The sequence below is a fragment of the Varroa jacobsoni genome, unplaced genomic scaffold, assembly GCF_002532875.2.
Source record: "Varroa jacobsoni isolate VJ856 unplaced genomic scaffold, vjacob_1.0 scaffold_507, whole genome shotgun sequence".
In the NCBI taxonomy this organism is placed as follows: Eukaryota; Metazoa; Arthropoda; class Arachnida; order Mesostigmata; family Varroidae; genus Varroa; species Varroa jacobsoni.
In genome coordinates this window covers 13,609-34,420 of record NW_019213409.1, presented here as the reverse complement: position 1 = coordinate 34,420, position 20,812 = coordinate 13,609, and the positions used below count along the sequence as shown (strand labels likewise).

Sequence of the window (20,812 nt, the reverse complement as noted above, 5' to 3'; positions counted from 1 at the left end):
AACTTACAAAGTAACTCTTGATTAGCGAGATGCTGGACCTTTACAGCGCCAGTAACAGTCGTGACTGTCGAAAGATGCCGATTGTACCGATAAAATGGTCCATTAAGAATCTGCCATATATGTACATGGTTTTATCACACTGCATTTTAAAAAAACAATTGATAGATGGTCACTTGACGGTTGATCAAGCATTCAATTTCGGAATGGGTGAATAAGGGAAGTTCGGTACTTCGCTAGCCAAAGTTCGGGTTGTCCGAAATGTCAGCAATCTTCGCGTTCAGTGTTCAACTGTCAAATGCCAACCAAAAGTAGTCTTTAGCAGTAGTGCATAGATATGCCAAGAGGCCGCAAAGTACTCTCGTCTGGCGAAAGCTTGCCACTATCATGGCCATCAAAGATTCTCTATCGGATTATCGCACATCGAAAGCAGGCAAAGCAAGACTAGGTATGTAGACGTACACAACACTATCTTGTGCGTCCTTTTATAGACAGCATGATGCTTATCTGTAAATACTACAAATCCTGCGCAAAGCATAACAAATTAATGTTATATAAAATCTCGAGAAAATGACTGAAAAGAATTAGCCTTGCGATTGCTTTAAATGGACGTAAGAATGAACTGCGGTTGCTATTAAAGAGATTCAATTAGTTTGTGTAATACTGGACTTTGTTCACGTTGTCAATGAAAAACCTTATGATTATTGGTCCTTTGCTTAGGCTTGATCACATGCCGTAACCTCCTTTGATACGCTCTTTCAAGTTTTGAATGATTAAGCAATAACGTCCTCAACAGAAGCACTACAACTGCCGCATAGACGTTTACATAGCGGCTTTTTGCGTCATAGTATTCTACATTATATGCAAAAAATTTGTGAATATTTCACAAAATTTTACTAGATGTGCTATATCATACTTCAAAGCGCACAAAAATAAGTTATCTTACGTGCACTCATCTACAAGAAGATGAGCTAGTATAATAAAAACACATGAAGAAACAAATTAAGCTTAGGCTTATCCAATGATAATTACCCTATTCGACATTAAACAAAGACGCAGCTGTCGTTGATTAATATAATAGTGTATATGGTGTCATATTTATTGATAGATGCCTGTATACACAGAGAAAGTTTTATCATCAACAAGATACTAGGTTCAAATTATAAATTTAAAGTCAAAGCGAAAAAAGCTTTATACAGAATCCGTAATTAAAGAACACAATGGGTGTCACATATCGCTGTTGTTTGTAATTAAATGTTAGCTTATCTAACCAAAATTTCTTGTAATATTCTGACCATGCTTATAATATTTCTCTATACTCCGTGAATCTATAAGTTAGGCTTGATACCTCTAAAAGTTGTCCGTTAAGTCATCTAAATGATTTCATGATCGAACTAAGCGTTCGAGTATTGATCCTTGCTGCCTAGTTTGCAAAGGTCTTGCATGCGGTACTTTCGGTGACGGTCACCGACGAGAACAACGACATCATTGTCATCCTTAATATCAACCACAACTCCTTCTTCCTCGCCTTCGGAGATGATCTTACACTTGTCGTTCTCACGAGGCCGAACCGGTTCTAAATAGTGGGAATCGACGCTGATGACACGCGCCTCTTTCAACAGAAGCACTGAACAGACGCTTCCCTGTTACGACAGTCACGTAAAAATTTGTTTCTTTAATTTAAAGATATATAGTTATAGATATTATAGTCGTTGTATGTATATTTTATCTAAATATCGAACTATAAAAATAGCATAGACAGCCTTATCAATATATTTTAGGGTCGCCAGTCCACTCATTATTTTACTAGTAGCAGTAGCGACCTATCTAGTAACAGCAATAACTTACCGATATGCCTGTAATAATACACTGTTGTCCGACGAGACCCTTGTCTTTGTGTTCCATGGCTCGGATACGACATTCAAGATCAACAGCTTGCCACTCGACAGGATCAGCCAAACCGCCTATTCCCATACCACCGCCTGGAGTGGCCGGATTAAACGGACTTGCCGCAACTCCAGGTGTCATTGGTGAAAAGCCCATAGGGTTATACTGAACACTGGGATTGTTGTAGCCTAGTGGAGATGGGGTCATACCCATCGAGTTCCCAGGGGATGGCACCGGATAACCACCTGCGCCTGAAGGCGATGGCGATGTTCCCTGGTACGGCGAATATGATGCACCTGCGTCATGGCTGCTTCCCGCGCCATAAAGGCCACCGGGAGTTTGCGGTGTGAAGGGTCCGCCGACTTGTGGCGTTTCAGGTTGGTAACCGGGTGTGGCTGGATTATACGACGGCGACGGCGAAGGCTCTTCATAGTCGTCCAGGTCATCGTGGCGTGCCGGTGTTGATGACGGATCCCACGCGGAGCTGTGGTGTTGAGGGGTTCGTGAGCCGTCATGGCGAGGTGTCTCTGAACCAGTATAATGCGGAGTACGGCTCCCCGCTGACGATAGAAGGAATAAACCAATTAAATTTTTATAAGCTATAATATGTACAAAGCTAAACAAAATATTGAGAAAACTTGATATGTAAGTATTTGTTAGCAGATCATCGTGTCAGATTGCGTGGAATTCCTATTATATTACTATTAGCAATATCGAAGCGAATCACATCGGCTAATTATATACTGACTGTGACATGTGATACCTTTTGTAAACGATATACTTTTTAAATGTGATACCCTAAAGCTTTATAATGTCAATATTTATATATAACAAACATTAGCTTTGTAACTTCAACTCACGCTCATATAACGGCGTTTGGGATCCTTGCATGGGCGTCCTAGAGCCGTGCATTGGCGTCTGATTACCATACATCGGTGTTTGACTGCCGTACGATGGTGTACGTACATATGATGAAGCTCCCCCTGGAGCCCGACCAGCAGGGCCAGTGACAGGCTCAATACGTGCGCGATCGACAGAGATGGTCTGGCATTTTGAGTGTAGTTCTACCCGAGTGGCTGATTGCGTTGCATCTTTGACGATGCCATAATGGCCCTTGTATGGACCCTTAGTGATTTTAATTGTCTTTCCAATCAAGTGTAGATCACGCTTGTTCTGCTGGGCAGCTCTACTGTGACTAGGGCCTTGCGCCGGCGAACGCATAGGACTCTTCATGCCCATGCCTGATGACGGATGCATAGGACTACCAATACGCGGTGAAAGTGGAGAAAAACCTCCCATTGGAAGAGCTCCTGGCCCAGAAGAAGTAGTTCTTATCTTGTTTCCGGCTAATGTAAGATGCCGGGTTTTACAAACGAAGATACCTCCATTGTCAGTCATTAACCGTGAATGTAAAAAGGCATGAATACGGAAAATATGTCTAACTTCACCCGTTCGGCCTGAATGTGGACCATCAGTTACTTTCACAATATCTTTAACATGGATCTGATTTTGTTCAGAGTCAAGTGCCACCGCCTTTTTAGAGTCACATTTGCGAGTTATCTTTTGGTGCTTCACTGAAATGACATTGCCTGTCTGAGCCAACACTTGAAAATGTTCTTTTTCAAGTCGAACAATAACTCCGACCGTTTGCGCATCTAACTGCACAAGATCACCCCATTGATATTGTCCATAGGCATCTACTCCAGTGGCGGTATCGGCACACAGTTGTAAATTTTTAGTGCGAACCTTGAGCTCATGGCAAGTGACATCCGAAAACAAAATAGCAAGTTCATTTTCGACCCGAAGAATCATGCCGGTATCTCCTTCAAAGCGACCGTTTAAAACCTTAACATGGTCACCTGCCTTAAAGAACTTCTTTAGTTCGTTAGCTTGGAACTCTAGCGGTTCGTTCAGATCTTCATGTTTCGGTAGCATAGATACTTTGTTACCATCGACGGTAATAACTTTACCTTGCAAGTTTACCAGCTCGCCGTCGCAGACGATCACATTGTCACCCGGCGCGAACAATTCGGATGACTCTATGCCGCCTGCTCTTTCTCCGAGGTCCATTTCAAGATTCTCTGGTTGAGCATCAAATTTTTGCAATTCTTCAAGGGTTGGTTTTATCCCCTCTGTGAGAATTGCGCTCATAATAAACGCTTTGAACAAAAATCCCTTGCGTGAAAAACGATTGCCTTCAAAAATGAGAAAATCACCATCTGTAGACACATCTCCACCCGCATGACGAATGGCATCTACATCAAATAACTTCTGTGGAGGCTTTTTGAACTTCCGTTTCTTTTCGGCATCGACATTGTTTTTAAAAGCGCCACGCGGCTTTGTGTAGTCGATTCTTGGTATCATCTTTAATTCGACACGATTTTGGGCCTGTTCCACATGATACACCTGAGCTAAATCGTCCTTAAAGATTCCTCTCTTAAGTCGCACCCATTGACCCCGGGTTAAAACAGCTTGCTGTTTGGTCACACGCAGCACTTCAGTCATTTCCTTTATAGGCACCATTTTTTGTTCAAATGAGCCCATTTTGAGATTGCCGATTCCCTCTATTGCGGCCTTGACGTGTGTATGTTTGTACGCCTCGATATAGACATAGCCCTTCACGTTTTCAGGTGCTACGGCTGAACGAATCTGCAGCGGTTGTTCGGTATTTTGGTATGCAATAAACTTACGCATTAACTGTAAAACTGTCGCCTTTTCTTCACCCAGGCGACACCGAACCATCCACAACATCGGGTCCCTGAAAAATCAATAATAGCTATCCATGAGTTGATCAGCTCCTACAAACAGACTACTTATCACACACAGGCACAGATGTATTACATGTCATGATAAGTAACATAGCATGCTTCACAAACATTGTCCAAAAAGGCCTGATTGAAATCTATAAACATAAATATTAAGTCATCAGGAAGAGGACTCGCTATATGATTTAACAACAAGACAGCTAGTACACGTAGAACACACTCTAATTCCACTATATGTTCCAGTTCAAGTACATACTTCACACTGGGTTGAAAAGTCTGTTGTGCAATATCATCGTCCAAGTCGACGTCACCTTGATCACCTCGAAATCCGTACTGCTCGCTTCTATCAGCATATTTTCGCCGGTAATAATCCTCAATTTCATCAGGCTTGCTATCCAACATCATCTGCAGCCGTCGATGGCTGTGACGGTCTCCGTCCCGTCCCCCGAGATCATCGTCAAGGAGAGCGGGCCCTCGTGACCTCCCAGCTTTGTCTAGGAGTTCTTCAGCTCCTTCCTCCCATTCTTCATCATCTTCAACTTCGTCATCAACCTCAGCCTCCTCAATGAGGAAACCTCGGCCACGAGATTTTTTCTTTTTCCTACGGGTTTCCTCTTCATCATCCTCATCATCGTACTAGTGACGTCATATACAAACGATGAATACGAAAAATTCAACCTTATATGAGTATATATATGAGCATCTTTGAACCCACAGCCATACCATTTACCTATATATGTTTCGTTCACCTACAAAATACTAACCGGAATAGATTAGAACAGTTTTATTAATTTTTCAATGAGAATAAAATGATAGATTCCTACCGCCGTGCTCATGCAATCCGTCCTATTTCAATCGACCTGATTTGCTCCAGGCTGGTTTATTGCGATATAGAAAGCCGACTATACATAAGGTGCATTCGTTGCAATCGCATTGCATCGCTACAGAACGCCGTTTTGCAGTAGACACACTCACGTTATCGTCTTCTTCTTCCTCTTCTTCGTCGTCGTCGTCGTATCGGGACCGTTTTTTGGGTTGCGGTCGACTTGTTGAGGCTTCGTCTCCACTCTCCTCATTCTAATTGTAAAGTGAGATACACGAAAATTTCATACAAGAATTAGACAATGAACAGGTATTCGCCATACAAGTGCAAACTTTAGCCTGAAATCTGAATGATGTCACCATATCATTCTTGTCCAAAAAAATAATATAGGTTACCAATTAGTTCAACTAAATAACCAAATGTTGACTAATACGTAAGGATTAGTTACGAATTAGCTATCGTTATGTGTATCTTATAATAGCACAATCTATATTTTTCAGTAGAATTCGGGCAGAATCACAATTGCTATCTTGTTGACCTACCTCACTTCCTCGATTACTACGGTTTTCCGAAAGCTGGCTGCCTTCGCTGTCCGACATATTCGTTTGTTGGATTGAGAATGCTGAAATTTCGACAAGTTTATGTGTACATTGTAGTGCTGTTATATTCAACAAAGAAAGAATACTATTATAGGCTACCTAGGATCGCTGCCATCATATATTCAATGGTTCTGATGTGACGTATGAAGAGCTTAGTAATTTCCCTTCAGTTTATTATAATAGTCGAAATCTTTAGTTCATCTGCGCCTATCCCGGTAATCAATGGTAACATAGATTTGCAGTTCGGCAAAATAGGCCGGTGCGATCGGTTCATGCATCTTGTCGAAGATTAAATTTGCGATTTTTTTTGTATAATCAACTGGAACTTAATTTATCTTCTCATATCTCCGCTAATAAAATGCTCATAGTAGGTCTATGTAAGCAAACTCCAAACGATGACTTTTTTTTCTAAGACTACGTCGTTAATTTTAGCGGTGAATTCTATAAATCGATTCAAAACCTTCTATAAAACGGTTCAAGCGCTTAGACCAGCGAGTTCTTAAAATATTTGCTAAAACAACCCGTGATAGCTTAATAGGTTACGTGTTTGCCTACTGATCTTAGGTATACGTGGTGGTCTAGGTCGAATTCGAACAAAGACACACTTCATTTCGTCTAGGGAGCCAATTGTCGGATGGAATGCCCAACGGCAGTGCCCCGATGTAAAGCTGGAAGCGTTAAACTGAGAAACGTCGAAAGGAAAAGCGTGTCACAAAAATTAGCATGGTTTCAGCTATGAAACACATGATGAAACGTACTCTCGCGTAATCCGTATCCATACTCACCTAGATGAAACTTCCGAAGTACATTAAATTCCACCTTAATGGCGTTGTCAATATCGAGTCAATTTCACTTAACACTAATATAATCAGTCCTACTTCTTTGTATCAACAGCTGCCCAGGCGACATTGGGTTAGCGTCTGCTAGATTTGACAACATGCGTCAGCTTGAAAGAACTCATCCTCAAGGTATCTAAAAATCTCTGATGCGGCTGACGCGAAAAAGAGCGCCAATGCTCAAGATAGTGCATTAGAAAATGATTGCGTATGAATTATACGTAGAACCTCGTTTTTTTTACTATTGAGCAAAAGGACTTCTTTTGCATTTATAGAAAAATATATATTTGCGTTTCTTTTGCATTACAGCTTGCTTACACCAATTAAGAGGCGCCGCTATAATTTCGCTATCGAACAGTGTTATCTAATTACGAAGCTCGCGCTTATTTTGAAGTCGATTTGCTTTTTGTTAAAGCCTGACTATAATATCAATGAAAATGAATATCAACGAAAAAGAAAACTTTTTTCTTCAATAATGTTAACAACAAAGGATCTCAACGACATAAATATAAAACTTTTGAGCCTTGACAAAAGACTCTGCGAACCCTGACATAAAAAATGCCGCCGCTTCTAAATTGTAAAAATATTTCCATACGAAACGTTCTTTGGGATTATAGTGCTATCTGAATATATTTCTACCGGATAAACAATTCTGCTAATAATGCATTTGAAAAAGAAAGAACGACTGACATTGCTTTCAGTGATCATTACTTACAAACGCGTGTACCGATAGCCTAACTGAGAACTGTTCGAAATTATAATTTAGGCACCTTTGTGCTTTGGAAATTTCCTAAAGGAGACGTTTCAAAAAGGCTTCTGAAATTATCCTCTCGAGTTAGCAGCGCTGAGAGCGAATCGGGAACCATTCGTAATATTACAAACGTACAGACGACTTGACGTATCCGTATATTTGCTCAACGCTATCAGTCTCTGTAACGATAACTGACACGCATGAATACCCATCACGTTTCCGTTGTTAATTATCGTATTTTTCAAATGAGAAATCTATCGGATTGAAAAGATAAAAGCACTCATTGCCATATACCACAAAATTCAATTTTTTTCACAAACGACACACCAACGCAAAAGTAACGTTTCTTTGCCTGAGATTATTTTTTATCGTCATCGGTTGCGACATAAGCACATACCGCAATGACCACTCATCTATCTTCTTGCGGGAGTGATGTCCCTTTTCTCAGATTATTTTACGGGTAAGAACTTAACGACTGCTCAACTTAACAATTGTTTACCTTGAAAAGAAATATCTCGAGCTTACAGCTGAGCTGAAATGAAGGTTTAGGTATATTTGAATGAGCAGATCAAACTATCCTCTTTAGTGATATCTTGATTTTTCTTACTTAAATCTTCATTATTGAGCAGTTCAGCCTCCTTCGTGTTTATTTGTACCACTTATTATGGGTTATTAAGTATATAGTAAAGTACATATGAAGACTTCCTGTTTTGCTAATCTTCTAATTGCCAATAGTTCGCCGTGCTGTTAATTGTAGTTGAAATACACCTGTATGAAGTATTACTACGAGTTGTGAAGTACGACGCAAAAAAAGTTACCTACAAATGGTGCACGAATGTGGCTTTCGAAAATTATGCACTTTGTTTAATTTATAAAAAAAAACTTGCTTTACTCTCACAGGTTGAACCGAATGTATCGTTGGCAGGATTCTGGTATCTTCTAATCAAAGGCGACTATGAAAGCAATGGCATTGTAGTTTTACGCATCAACTTAGGCTGTGCATTCCTATCGAAGTTCTATATATTTCACATGAATGTTTACATGAAAAGAAAAAAGAAATTCCAAAAAAAGATCCAGCAAAAGAGGACAAATTATTGAGAAAAAACCCAACCTGAAATCCAATTCGAACAAATATTAATATCTTTCCCATTAAGATGTATGAATGTATTTTCTGAACATTTTAGGTTAACTTTAAATTGACCATTTCTTCGAACAACCTTGTGTTCGACCTATCGCCAGCTTCCAGTGCCGATCATTAACTTAGTAAAATTTATACATCTAATTAAAGTAAACAAAAACAGTTGGTTCGCAGTGCGCTGCTGAACTAGAATCGTTTTTAGTAAAATTCGTTTACTCATTTTGGCGCCAACTTCAAAACAGCTTCGGACTGGCCGCATCTTTTCAAGCCAAAACGAAACAATAATTAGAATCTGAGTGTAGCTGATGCGGCTGGTTTTAGAAGGAGCGTCGCTATTGAAAAAGCGCGGGCAATCGCACGCTCACCGGCACGCCAGCATGCTAGACCTTTCTCTCTTCGTCGTTACAGGAATTGAGTCATTGGTCTGTTGCGCCTTGGACAGGCCGGGCTGTAGGTTGTATTGCTTCAATCTCGCCATAAGTAAGGATCACGCTATTGATGATGAAACAGACAAAGACATGGCGTGCTGTTGGCTAACTTCCGCTTGCTTCGGGGTCGTTTAGTCTGCATTTGCAAGCATTTTGAAGAAGGTATTCACGACAACGACGACGGCAACGACAACGAGTTTATGTATGTTGTGAGAAGACTAGTATATTTCGTGAACTTTTCGTACGATCCTTCACGTACTACGGCGTAAGACTACTATTATTACGATGTAATGTACGGAAGTATTAGATACAGACAGAGACATCATTTGAGAATTGATCGGTATGAGGTGAAGCGACAAAGCGATTGTTCGCCGTTGACTCGCTCGAATCAAACCGGTTGCTTGCAAACAGTCAAAACAATTGATTTTCGGTTTTTCGTTTGGTCTACAGTCCCGAATCGAAATTCCGCAGGTCAGAAAGTAACTGATTATGAGGTAACAACCCTCATTGGTTTTTCAAGTTAACGGCCGTATAGCTGTACTCGTTTTGTGTATAACTTTGCTGGTACCAAGCATCGGTCTCAGCTGTTGTCAACCATTGTTATTGCTGATGTAAATGAAAGGCAATATCTCGTTAGCCAAGCCCGTTGGGCCACTTCGACGAGCTGGTCGATCCATTGCTTGAACACAGACATAGATAGAGTAAAGGAAATCGTTTTTTTTTTGTGACAGGATTTTGGGCCATACACGCTATGTCACGCTATTGGTAATAACGATCATTCGGCACAGTGGCTAAGCTGATTCGAAATTAGCGAATTGTTACATTAGAGATTATTAAGCTTTGGCACTTAATATGGCACCGCATTTTGTGTTCAAGCGTAATCAATTGATGATAGAAGTGCGCGCTAGTGATACTTATCAACACCGTCAACCATTGTGTATATCTATAAAATAAAAATCAAACGCATATTTTCAGATTCAAATCGTAGCAGTACTTGGCACATTTTCGTTTTGCGATCGTCCATACTGCCAAGTCTCGACGTGAAGGGGGCGTAGTACACGCTGGTGAATTTTTGGGAGGGGTTATAATAACTTGCCGTAGAAAAGGGAGTCGTTTGTGCTCGAGTATAACGTATTCGTTGTGCTCACTGAATGGGTGAGAACAGATCAGCAACTTGCGTAATCGTCTCTGGATTTTGTACTACAAATTGAAGGATGCTGGAGAATTCATATCTCAAGATGATGTCATCCCACTCAGGACAGTCCTCGTAAGTATGACTATTATGATATGTTTTCATTTATATATGTAATATTGTGCACGTGTACACCTAAGAAACATTATGCGAACCGCATTACAGGTAGAGTACACTGAAAATTTTCGCTTGGATGACCAAAGTCGATGTTCGATAAGCAAGCTGTTAGCTGGTATTATCTTAGTGCTCTGTATCATTACATATTTTACTAGCTTAGGTCACACTGTTCGACTTATGAATTTCTGACGCGCAAGGAAAAGCACTACATTAACTGCTTCCAAATCAGAGTGAGCGTTGGCGACACTATAATGCATTGTGCATGAGTCATCCTTATTAGATGGTAGATATATGCATACAATGTCAGATATGGTACATAAACGCATGTATATATATGCGAGCACATAGCGCAACCGAAAGCGGTATCAACGCTGATTGCATCTGAGTGAAAGCTGCGGTCTGCGTGTGGGTGGCGCCTAAAAGCAGCGTGATTACAACTGATATCTTCACGTTCATCTATGTATCAAAGGGTTGGTTATTTTTTTGAATAGCGTATTGGTTGATTCGTGTGTATCGTTTATTTCTTTTTTTTTTTTTCTAAGACTTTTGCCATACTGAATGGTAGTTAATAATAGTTGCTCATCCAGCTCTAAAAGTGATCGCACCGCAAAATGACAAGGGTAGTTGTAGGCCAACAATGCGTCCTACGATGGGGCTTAGATAAAGCCGTTTTAGTCACCTCAGCGGACGAGTTCTAATGACACTCGGATAGAGCAGGGGTGGTGATGACACTGATTTAACATCAATACGACGTATCAGACATTACAATCTATGAGATACACCACCGCTCATTGACCGTAATTAACGAATTCATCATTTAATTATTAATTAGTGAAAAACATAGAAAACACTGAACTCATAACACCAGTTTTCGCAACACAAAAATCGAAATTTTGAAAGTTATAGCTGTTCCTAATACAGCCGGCACACGTCGCAATAAATCAATCCTTCAGGCTGTACACAAAATTTAAAAATATAGCATAGCACTGTACAGCTGCCCCGCTTTCCTTGCAGTTTGCGAAGATATGTGGAGTACACATAACTGACAATGTCAACAATTGTAAATTGAGAATTAATAATTAATTTTTTAGAATGCAATGGCTGGTATCAAACGTTTATCTGCCTTAATTAAAGTATATAGAGATTACCCAATAAGTTCTTTGATCATTCGGCGTATTCTAAGGGCAAAATTAGTTTTGCCATTGCAGATTTCATAAATATTCAGCAACAAACCTTTGGGAATTAAATTAGCGTCTTCTTTTGGCCACTAAATTGCCATAAAAGTTCATAGCTTTCCTGTGGAAATAGTGGTAACGAGTGGATGTAATTAGTATCATCGCAACTATTTGGAGGGGAAGGTAGAACACTGAGTAGGCAGTTGCTACAATTATAAAAGATATTAAATTAGGTGTAACGTAGAATCGCTATTTCCGGGTTTCATGGCTAATCCTTCATTTTGATCTAAAATCGCTGCTCTGAATTTCGATTATGGATACTGTGGTTTGAAGGGCAGCGTCGTTTGGAGTGCAATATAATTTTTTTCATATGGCTTTTAAAATAAGCTCTACGCAGTCAACGGGCGGCTAAAAATGTTACCTCGAAACTCTGCCTAAGGCTCAGTTGCGATTCATTGGTGGGTCCAGTAATTCGCGCTTTACAAGCCTAATAAACACTACTGCGAAGAATTCGTAAATACGTTTATCCCATAAACATCAATATAGAAAAAGAAATGGACCAGCTATAGGGGTCTATGAACTTTGCGATATATTCGATCTAGCGTCCTGTAGATACGCAGGGGACACCCAATATATCTGCCTGAAAAAATGTGTAGGTTTCAGCCTTGTGGATGTGACATGTCAATGTGATCACAAGCGGTTTACATTATTGCGTTTTAATGTAACATTTGTGAGACGTGCTACTGGTATGTGAAGGATGAACAGAAGTAGGAACTGACTGCATTATTTTTGCTTCAATCTCACAGCTGAAATTTGCAAGAACAGCGTTTGAAAATTCGGAATCAACCAGGTCCATTTTGACACCATTTTACCGTCATTTGTAAAGTCGGTGCAATCTGCTTCATTTACAGTTTTTGCCATTTGTTATAACTGTAGAGATATAAGATAAAGCCCACTAATAGAAGATTTTACTGAGAAACTGCTACAGCAGTGTTTAGATCGGATCGGCCTGAGAACATTCCTTGACTGTCAGGTAAAGCCCGACTTAAAATTGCATATATATATATGTATGCATCATTAATATGTTATGTACTTCCTCTTTTTCTACTGCTAATATGGTGTTAGCTTGAATACAAGCCTCCTTTGCGACCATATGCCGCAACCAACCATTACCTCAAATGGAAATCGTATGCCCGAGTATAAGCCAAAAGCGAGAAGGGACATGAGCGAAATTGCGCCTGATGCACTGGCCAACACTGTGTTCTATTCTCGCTAGCCTCGCGCTTGTCCCCAGCTGTTTACTTGATGGCAGTCAGCCAGCGAATGCAATTAGCGTCCTAAGATACGACGCCACTCGTGGCGCTACAGTCGCTTTCAACCTGGGCTTCCATTGGCTAGCACCATTTTGTGAAAGGGCAAGGGCTGACGTCGCCAACCGACGTCCGCGTTCGTCGGACGCTTCGGCGCTGTACGACCACGTCATTCTGCTGAACCCCTCTTTGTGTATTTAACAATTATCGGCTATCGCTGCTCCTGCCGTCCTGGCTGTGTCTCTATGTGTCTTTATGTGTTTATGCGTGGGGAGTACGCACATGTCTGTGGACCCTGCCACGACCGACAGCTTGCGGTCGCTTCATTGTCATGCGATTTTAGGGTAGAGTATTTAGCAAGCAAGCACACATGGTTACTGTGCCTTTAAACCAGCCAGCCAGTGGCTGTCGGTGTCACAATAACTGTAGCAAATAGGCCTGGTCGCAAAATCCTTCACAGCGTCCCGTGTCGGATGCGCTGTGGGTGAGAGTTGTTGATGCTGGTTAGGAGTCATTGCTGGCTGCTGGTTGGTCCCTCGACTCTTTCCACTAGGGCAGCGTCAGCTCGACACGATCCGAGCCGAGCGGCGTGCCGTGGCTTCAGCAGTTTCGCCCACTTACAGCCAGCCTACGTGGAGTAGTAGGTAAACGCTGTCCTGCATTCAGCATCGAACAGCAGAGCCGAGATCCTTCGGCTGCCGAATTCCTGCCGGATTTCGGTAGGCAGAGTGAGTGTCTATCGGTCGCGAGCGCCATCAGGTCGCCGCTCCGTTCTCTGCTTCGTTTCTGTTGGTTTGGCCGTCCTGTTCCGTTCGTACCGTACAATACTGTAGTAATAACGAAAACAACGACCGCCGCCTGCCCAAACGTTGTGGAGAAGGCAGCCCCAAAGACCAGGGCAAAACGCCGCTTTATTGCCTAGCAAGCCTATTTTACTGTGGCCCTACTGTTTCATTTGCCTGCTCGGGCTGTTACCACTGAGACATCTAACATCAGTACCAGTAGTCTTTCAGTACAACTAGATCCTCACAAGAGCCCAATTGCTGGTACTCTACTGCTGCTGCCACCGCCATAGTCTGACTTCCTTCTCACCTTTCGATCGTTGGTTCAGAGCTTCACTCTGTGCCTATATCATCCTGACCGTTCGTCGTCGTTGGTCCGTGTGCTGGGTTAGCACTAGCTGTGCCTCTTTAGCTACAAACCAGCCCGTCTGGCCAGTTAGGATATACAAACAGAACAGCTGCAGACGGTCAGCATTTGTATTGGTGTCGTTGGGTCGCTCCTCAGCTCGGCTGCAGCAGCGTCCTTCTTCTACAATCGTCTCACAATATAGCTGTTGTAACAGCGAGGCCTAACCGACTACTGGGCGGCCTGGTTTCGTTGGCGTTATTCTGCCGTTCGTGCTTAGATACGAGGACAGCGTTACCGTCGTTGGCGGTAGCACTGCAAATGACAGTAAACCAAAGCTGTAGGACTTAGTGACGGATACATTAGGTGCAGCCAGCTTAGCTTGGGTTGGCCTATTGGCTTGACCTTGTTTGGTGGCTATTGCCCGGCGCGGTGTCGCAGCACACAGCATACCGCCATTGCCGCCACGATCACAGCACACGAGCATCGGTCCCCAGGCGAGTCAGCATCCTCGTCTTGCTGACGGCTACGCTCCCCGCAGCAGTAGCAGCGCTGACGGCCGATATTCGGCCAGCAAGGCCAGCAGCACGCATAATTCGTGGTGGTTGACTAAAGAGTAGTCGTCGTCATCATTATCGTCGCATTTGGCTGGCCGCAAACAGACAGGACTGGATGTCGCTGCTTGCTTGAGCTAGAACTGCTTAACGGGTGCCGGCCGTTCTAGTTGATTCGTCACATTACGTTTTGCTATTCGGTTATTACTATTATTTTCCGTTTCATTATTACTGCGTCGCCGCCGCCGCTGCTGCTGCATCACTCGCCCGTAGCGGAATAGCAGCAGCGACTGTAGAGTTGTTACGCACCCAGAGAATCAGCCCGTTCCCAGCATATCGTTCTAGCACAATCTAACGTTAATATTTCAGTGTAATACTGCTGTAGAATAGATGGCATAAACGTACTCGTATACCTCTGTCTACTTCATTGCTTTTAGTTTTTGCTGCTTTATTTACGAGAAACTGTTTTCATACTCGTTAATGTTTGTTTTTGCGACTGTTCTGGAAGCATCGCATTAGCATAGGCTTTGTTGGTTTGATCCGTCGCTGTATGGCTGAGTAGTGGGTGAGCCACGTCACGGCAAACAGCTGGTATAGACGACACGCATTGCTTGTATTTGAAGTTGTAGCTGCGGAGTTAATTGGGCGCTCACAGATGAACGTGGGCAGCACGGCAAGTCAAGCGTCGTCTCTGACCGCAATGCGATGATCGTGGCAAGAGAGAACGAATAGAAGTCATTCGCTGTTGTTGCAGCACAAGATAGGCGGAGTTAACAGCTGAACTGGGAGCCCGGAAACGGACGAGAGAAAAAGCGAACTGTTGCAAGCAACCAAAGCGAGCTAAGTTGCTGTCGGCGGGGAGTTTAATGTTTGGTTTCTCGATTTGCAGAATCGCGGAATGTAGCGTCATCGACAAAAAAAGCCGAGACGCGACGAACGTTCCGTCGTGTCGGGAGGCCTTTACGATTTGACTCCAGCCCTCTGCAGCAGTGGGCGCCGCCGCCGTTGCCGCTGCTGCTGCTGCTGCTGCTTTTTACCGTAGACAGCCAACGATTGCTCGTACAGCATTGAGTAACTGACTCACAGGGATGTCTATCATGCTGCGTCGGCAAGCGTAGTTAGAATGCGTGTAGATGTGTGACATTGATGCTTGAATCGGTCGCTGGATCGGTGGATCTCTCGATCGTATTCGTCATTTCACATTGGTGTTCTACGTCTTTTGCTATCGTATCACGTGGTATCGACAAGCCGTTGCCTGCCATTTGCTTTGTCTATTCAACCGATTGAACACTGAACATTTTCGGTTTTCGCTACGTACGCAGCCATTTTTGCCTGGCTGTTTGTTACATCCGTGCGTCCCTTTAACTGAGAGCAATTTAGATTCGCTGGTCCGTTAAGACCGTTAAGTTATATTTGTACAGGACGTGGCTGGCTAACCCGTACGTTGATTTTTTGTAGACACATATGTGTCGCATATTGTTTATAGTTTCAGCACATCGTTATTTTATGTACTTTATTTTCTAACTCTAAAGAATAATTACTCCGCTCCTTATACTTTTGACTAACAACAATAGTAATAATACTTTTAATCAGTCAGATTCTTCCATATTCGAAAAATAGGAGCTGTTTTTTGACGTGCTTTTATATTGTCGGTTATTCATGTAGTACTAATATACAAACGATAATATACTAAATTGAGTGCTTGTCGCGTAGACAGTCCTGCCAGGTATTCAGCGTAAGTTATTTGGTCGGCTGTTGAACTAGTTCCTGCTCGTGGAAGCTGTGTAGTTCGTGCGGTTAACTTGACTGTGGGGGTCCCTTGTCTCCCAGTTATGCTGCACAATACATGAATAGTCACCGCCCATCGCTGCGCTGACGGTGCACGATCACTGGCCCAGTTGACCTGCTGGACACGGCATCACATAAGCCTCGCCGCTGCCCATCATTAGGGTGGTAAGCAGTCCAGTCGCTACTAGCTATAGTATAGTAAAAGTCGTAGCAGCACGCGCACCGCAAACAAGAAGTGTTGGCGAAGCAAAGAGCAAAAGCCCAAGCCAGCGTGTAGCTATAGAGAGTCTATAGTATAGCTACGGTACAATAAACGGGACAGTCGCAAATGTGGTCAGATAGTCAGGCATCAAGCTGAGCGGACGGAAAAGCAAACGACAGAGCGTCGCTAGACGGTTAAACGCAGTCAGTGGTAACAGACGGCGCGAGAAGTAGTCAGGCGACAGCGGCAATCGACGGCAGGTACATTCAGTAGGACACAATAGAGTACGGAATATTGCTAGCAATTTAAGGTCGGCTCTGTTGCTCATGAGGCAGCACGCCACATGGCGGCGGTACAGTTGTACGACGGCATTTGCTAATCAAGCGTCTACCTTAACTACAATTACTACAACGTCGCCAAGAAGTATAACGCTGATTCAACAGCGGGACTATCAGTGGGAAGAACCACTACTAAACATAAGAAAGAAGTACGGCTTTGAGCAAGCTTGGCCATCTACTGTTATTGTCACTGGAGTTACAGTTGAGGGGTCGCCGAATTTGCAGCGACAAAATCAGGAAGAACGTCAAGAACGACTGGAATAAATCATGTCAATGGTGGCGACGCCGTCATCGGGGGATTTAAGAAGTCCCCCTAGTGGTTCCGAGGAAAGACCCAGCCAGCAAAGGTACACACCCTGATCCGACATGATCATCATCATCACCATCATCATCATAAATATTGCCATAGAACAACAGTAACAAATGGAACAGACGAGCAACAAGTTATTTATAATACATATACTAAACATTCGCTTATTAAACCAACATTGAGAGACGTTTAGTTCGGCTTATGTGAATTTTCCACAGATTTAAGCTATCAGACGATATCAAGTAGTGAAATTAACTGGTTAGGGTGTCAAGCTTCCTCCGTTTTAATTTGTAGCCTTTTCGATCTCACTAGCGTAATAACGGTACGAACTGCAATAACCGTAGCATAATACGATGCAACGTACGCTCCGTTCTCGAACACGTTACTCAATGGAGCCCTGTAAAATGAACACATTTTTTAATAGCCATATCAGAGTATCACCATACAGACGGATATCAGAGATGTGTGCTCCTTCAAACTGAAATGTCGTTGCATTTTTTTTGTTTTTCTAAGTGCGTCAAAATAAGGTCAGTCTCTCGTATGATTGTTTTTTCTAGCTTATCCCACTTCAAAGGTTGCCATGTTATCACCTAGCCAATCGGCTGGAATAATATAACAATTATTAATGGTTAACATTACCAGCCGTGATAAGAATAACAATAAAATATAAACATACAAATATTGATAGCGCAATCACCCTTATCGTCGTGCTGGACACTCGAAAAGAAGTACAGAATCGTTGTAGTGCATCGTCTGCTTACCAGCTAACGACGACATAACAATCGAGCAGCATATTTCTGGCTCGCAGTCATGAACAAATCGATCATTTCTCATAGGGCTTCCACTCCCCACCCGTCGCCCCCACCGCCTACCCTAGATATGTATCACGTATCTCGCAGCGGCCAGTTCCCTGGCTATCTCCCTTTGCTCACGTATCCTGTTGACAGACAAACACCTATCCCTACGGAAGACTGCTGTATAGACAAAAGCATCGTGGCTAACCAAGCACACGTCCACAGAAATCGCATCCATTCCAGCCGCTTGGCTGCTGGCAGCGCTCGGTAGATACGTTCGAGCCAAAAAGGACTTTTCTGCTCACAGCGGCCGCGACAGCTGCTGCAGAACTAACAGCAGAAACAGCAATAAACCTAGCAACTTCCCAACAGCGGCTCTCCGGTTTGTTTTGTTTGTAGGACCTTGCTGGCTGGCTGGCGGTGACGCAGCAGATACAGACAGACAGATAGTCGACATGGCCATGGTGCCGCGACGCCATCGTTGAGTAGCAGACCCGGCCAGCACCGCGTTCCGCTATAGTGGCAAGATGGCGATGCCATTGCTGATGCGTTGTCGCCGCCTGCCACCGAATCTAGCGAGGTAGAGGCAAAGGCAGACACAGACATCTCTCACGGGAGCACCATCGCTACAGATACTACGAGACCAGACAGCTAGGCAGAGCGAGCGATCGACACAAACCAGCAGTTTCACAACAAGACCCGCGCTACAATCGTTCACAGCGTCCCCCACTCGATAGACGCAGTTGCTTACTAGCAGCACGTCGGCCAGTTAGCCAGCTGACCACTCCTCAGCAGCCATAGACAACAAAACGGCAGAGCCAGTTGAGTTGAGCTCAGTAGTCGTGGTCACTCAGTCATCAAAGCGAAGTATTGACGGAGTTGGACGGAAAGCCTGTCGTCGGGTGGGAATGAGAGTCTGTCAGTTGTCGGTTAACTAGGCCTACCTACGTGAGACACAATGTGTAGCAAACAGTAGCAAAATGACATCTGTTGAATTTAGCTTCGATTCGTTACAATCTCTGCAGTTCTCGACTAAAGAGTCATCGGCATAATAATGACTCCTCCTCATGACGTACCTTTCTCCATGAACCTACTCGAATGAACAGCAAAAACTTAGTAACGAACGAGCAGTTATTTTTGACGTTTCGACAGCATCTGCTAACGTTAAACAACTCAGGCCATTGCCACAGCAACACATAGGAGGAAACAACGTTATGAACATCACATGAGACCTAAAAAGGATTACAACATTCTCAAGAGGAAGAATAAAAGGCCAACCAAAATGAGACCGAAATACAGGCATCAGGAGCATAGGAGGAACAGTAACAACAACAGCAGCAACAACAACAACAGCAGCAGCAGCAGCAGCAACAACAACAACAGGAAAAGGCCAACGGAGTTGTGTGTGCAGAAAATGGAGAACACGGCCGATGATACTGGAGTGCGAAGACGCAATGGCGAATGGGGAAGGTTGGTTGGTTGATTGATTGATTGGTTACTACTTCTAAAGAAATCTTCGTGGTGCTAGAAAGAATTCTACTATTGCTAATTAGTACGGCGACAAAAACTACCATCAATATCGGATCAATGGACGATAATGAGCATTAGTGGGGGTGACAGCTTGGTGGTACGTCGTCGATGAACGAGGATCGTTGTCGATGGCCACGAGAATGGCCACAACAAGAAATCGTGCTGGGGGCTTGGTTATTTCGACGGTATGGATAGTGGTGGCGCGTATACATGGGGAGATGTGCTGGTGTGCAGTGTTTTGGTGGCTACTATACAACAGCAACAACAACAACAACGTGGGAGAGAAAATGCTTATGGCGTCTTCGCGTGCCTGTCCTAGCGATAACCTCGCAGGACTATATCAGACGACTACATACAACGGAGATCATATGATCTCTACGAAAGTGAACAATTCCTATGGGCCAAAACAACAATAACTGCAGTAGCAGCAGCAACAGCAACAACAACAAAAACAGCAACAATAAGAACGACAACAAGAGAAAAAACGAAATATTACACACACCGACAGCAGTGTCCTTCTATCTCTACCACAAATGACGCTGCCACTGCCTGACGTATCTAAATACGTGAAACAAAACAAGCAGTCGTCGTACATGATTTATTTTCGTATTTCAATGCATAAAAACATATACAAACACAAACACACACAAAGACACACAAACACACACACACACACACGCACACACACACAGATACACACATACACTCACAAAAACAAACAAAGACTGATACACGCGATCGAATATTTCTATACACTAGTTTATATATTTAGAAATTTATTTATATCACGTATAAATATGATATATAAACGGCACGTTACAGAGATGTCAGTGCACGAAATACATTTCAGATATTTCAGCGCGGGATATACTAATACCGCAATAAGTATATAAATTATAAAGTGCTCCTACAATCACTATCCATATACAATGTGCTACTCCATATGTCGGTTGCTCCTATATCTGCCAGGGGCCTAATAGCCCTAACAGGAAATCCACCATAAGATGATGGCGGCCAACGGGGCAGGGCGTCAATAACGCGAGAGCGGATGGGGTGAAAGTCACGCTGGTGACGTCACGAAGTGTGCCTGTCTGGCAAGACGGCCAGGTAGCGTTCTGTGCGGGCGGTGGTTTGAGAGGGCGGCGGGAGG

The 20,812-nt window shown here is 43.2% G+C and overlaps 2 protein-coding genes across 6 annotated transcripts in view; one reads left to right on the top strand and one right to left on the bottom strand.

The window, feature by feature from the left end:
• Window positions 1–1,062: 1,062 nt before the first annotated feature.
• On the bottom strand, window positions 1,063–7,012 carry Spt5 (Transcription elongation factor subunit Spt5). Its single transcript, XM_022834165.2, has 7 exons — window positions 6,857–7,012; window positions 6,015–6,094; window positions 5,625–5,726; window positions 4,906–5,285; window positions 2,745–4,642; window positions 1,846–2,444; window positions 1,063–1,640 (listed from the first exon to the last, which is right to left on the bottom strand). Exons 2-7 carry the CDS (start codon window positions 6,069–6,071, stop codon window positions 1,392–1,394), a joined length of 3,285 nt encoding a protein of 1,094 aa, XP_022689900.1. The 5' UTR covers window positions 6,072–6,094; window positions 6,857–7,012; the 3' UTR covers window positions 1,063–1,391.
• Window positions 7,013–9,188: 2,176 nt separating this feature from the next.
• The window catches only part of LOC111261008 (uncharacterized), a 22,979-nt gene continuing 11,355 nt past the window's right edge, over window positions 9,189–20,812 (top strand). Inside the window, exons 1-2 of one of the 5 annotated variants that reach the window (XM_022834168.2) lie at window positions 9,189–9,426; window positions 10,200–10,491. In XM_022834168.2, coding sequence (XP_022689903.1) covers window positions 10,439–10,491 — 53 coding nt within the window. In that variant the 5' untranslated portion in view covers window positions 9,189–9,426; window positions 10,200–10,438. Of the gene's footprint in view, window positions 9,427–9,470; window positions 9,490–10,199; window positions 10,492–13,910; window positions 17,376–18,593; window positions 19,603–20,812 lie in introns of those variants that run through there. The other 4 variants (XM_086968534.1, XM_022834167.2, XM_022834166.2 and 1 more) reach the window with 4 other exon arrangements.

What these genes read in the sequence shown, in the direction of transcription:
- Spt5 (XM_022834165.2), bottom strand. Translation starts at nt 6,071, where the DNA reads ATGTCGGACAGCGAAGGCAGCCAGCTTTCGGAAAACCGTAGTAATCGA. An exon ending in GTAGTAATCGAGGAAGTGAG is followed by an intron (nt 5,727 to 6,014) that starts GTAGGTCAACAA and finishes CTTTACAATTAG; the next exon opens with AATGAGGAGAGTGGAGACGA. An exon ending in GTATTATTACAGGCATATCG is followed by an intron (nt 1,641 to 1,845) that starts GTAAGTTATTGC and finishes CTGTCGTAACAG; the next exon opens with GGAAGCGTCTGTTCAGTGCT.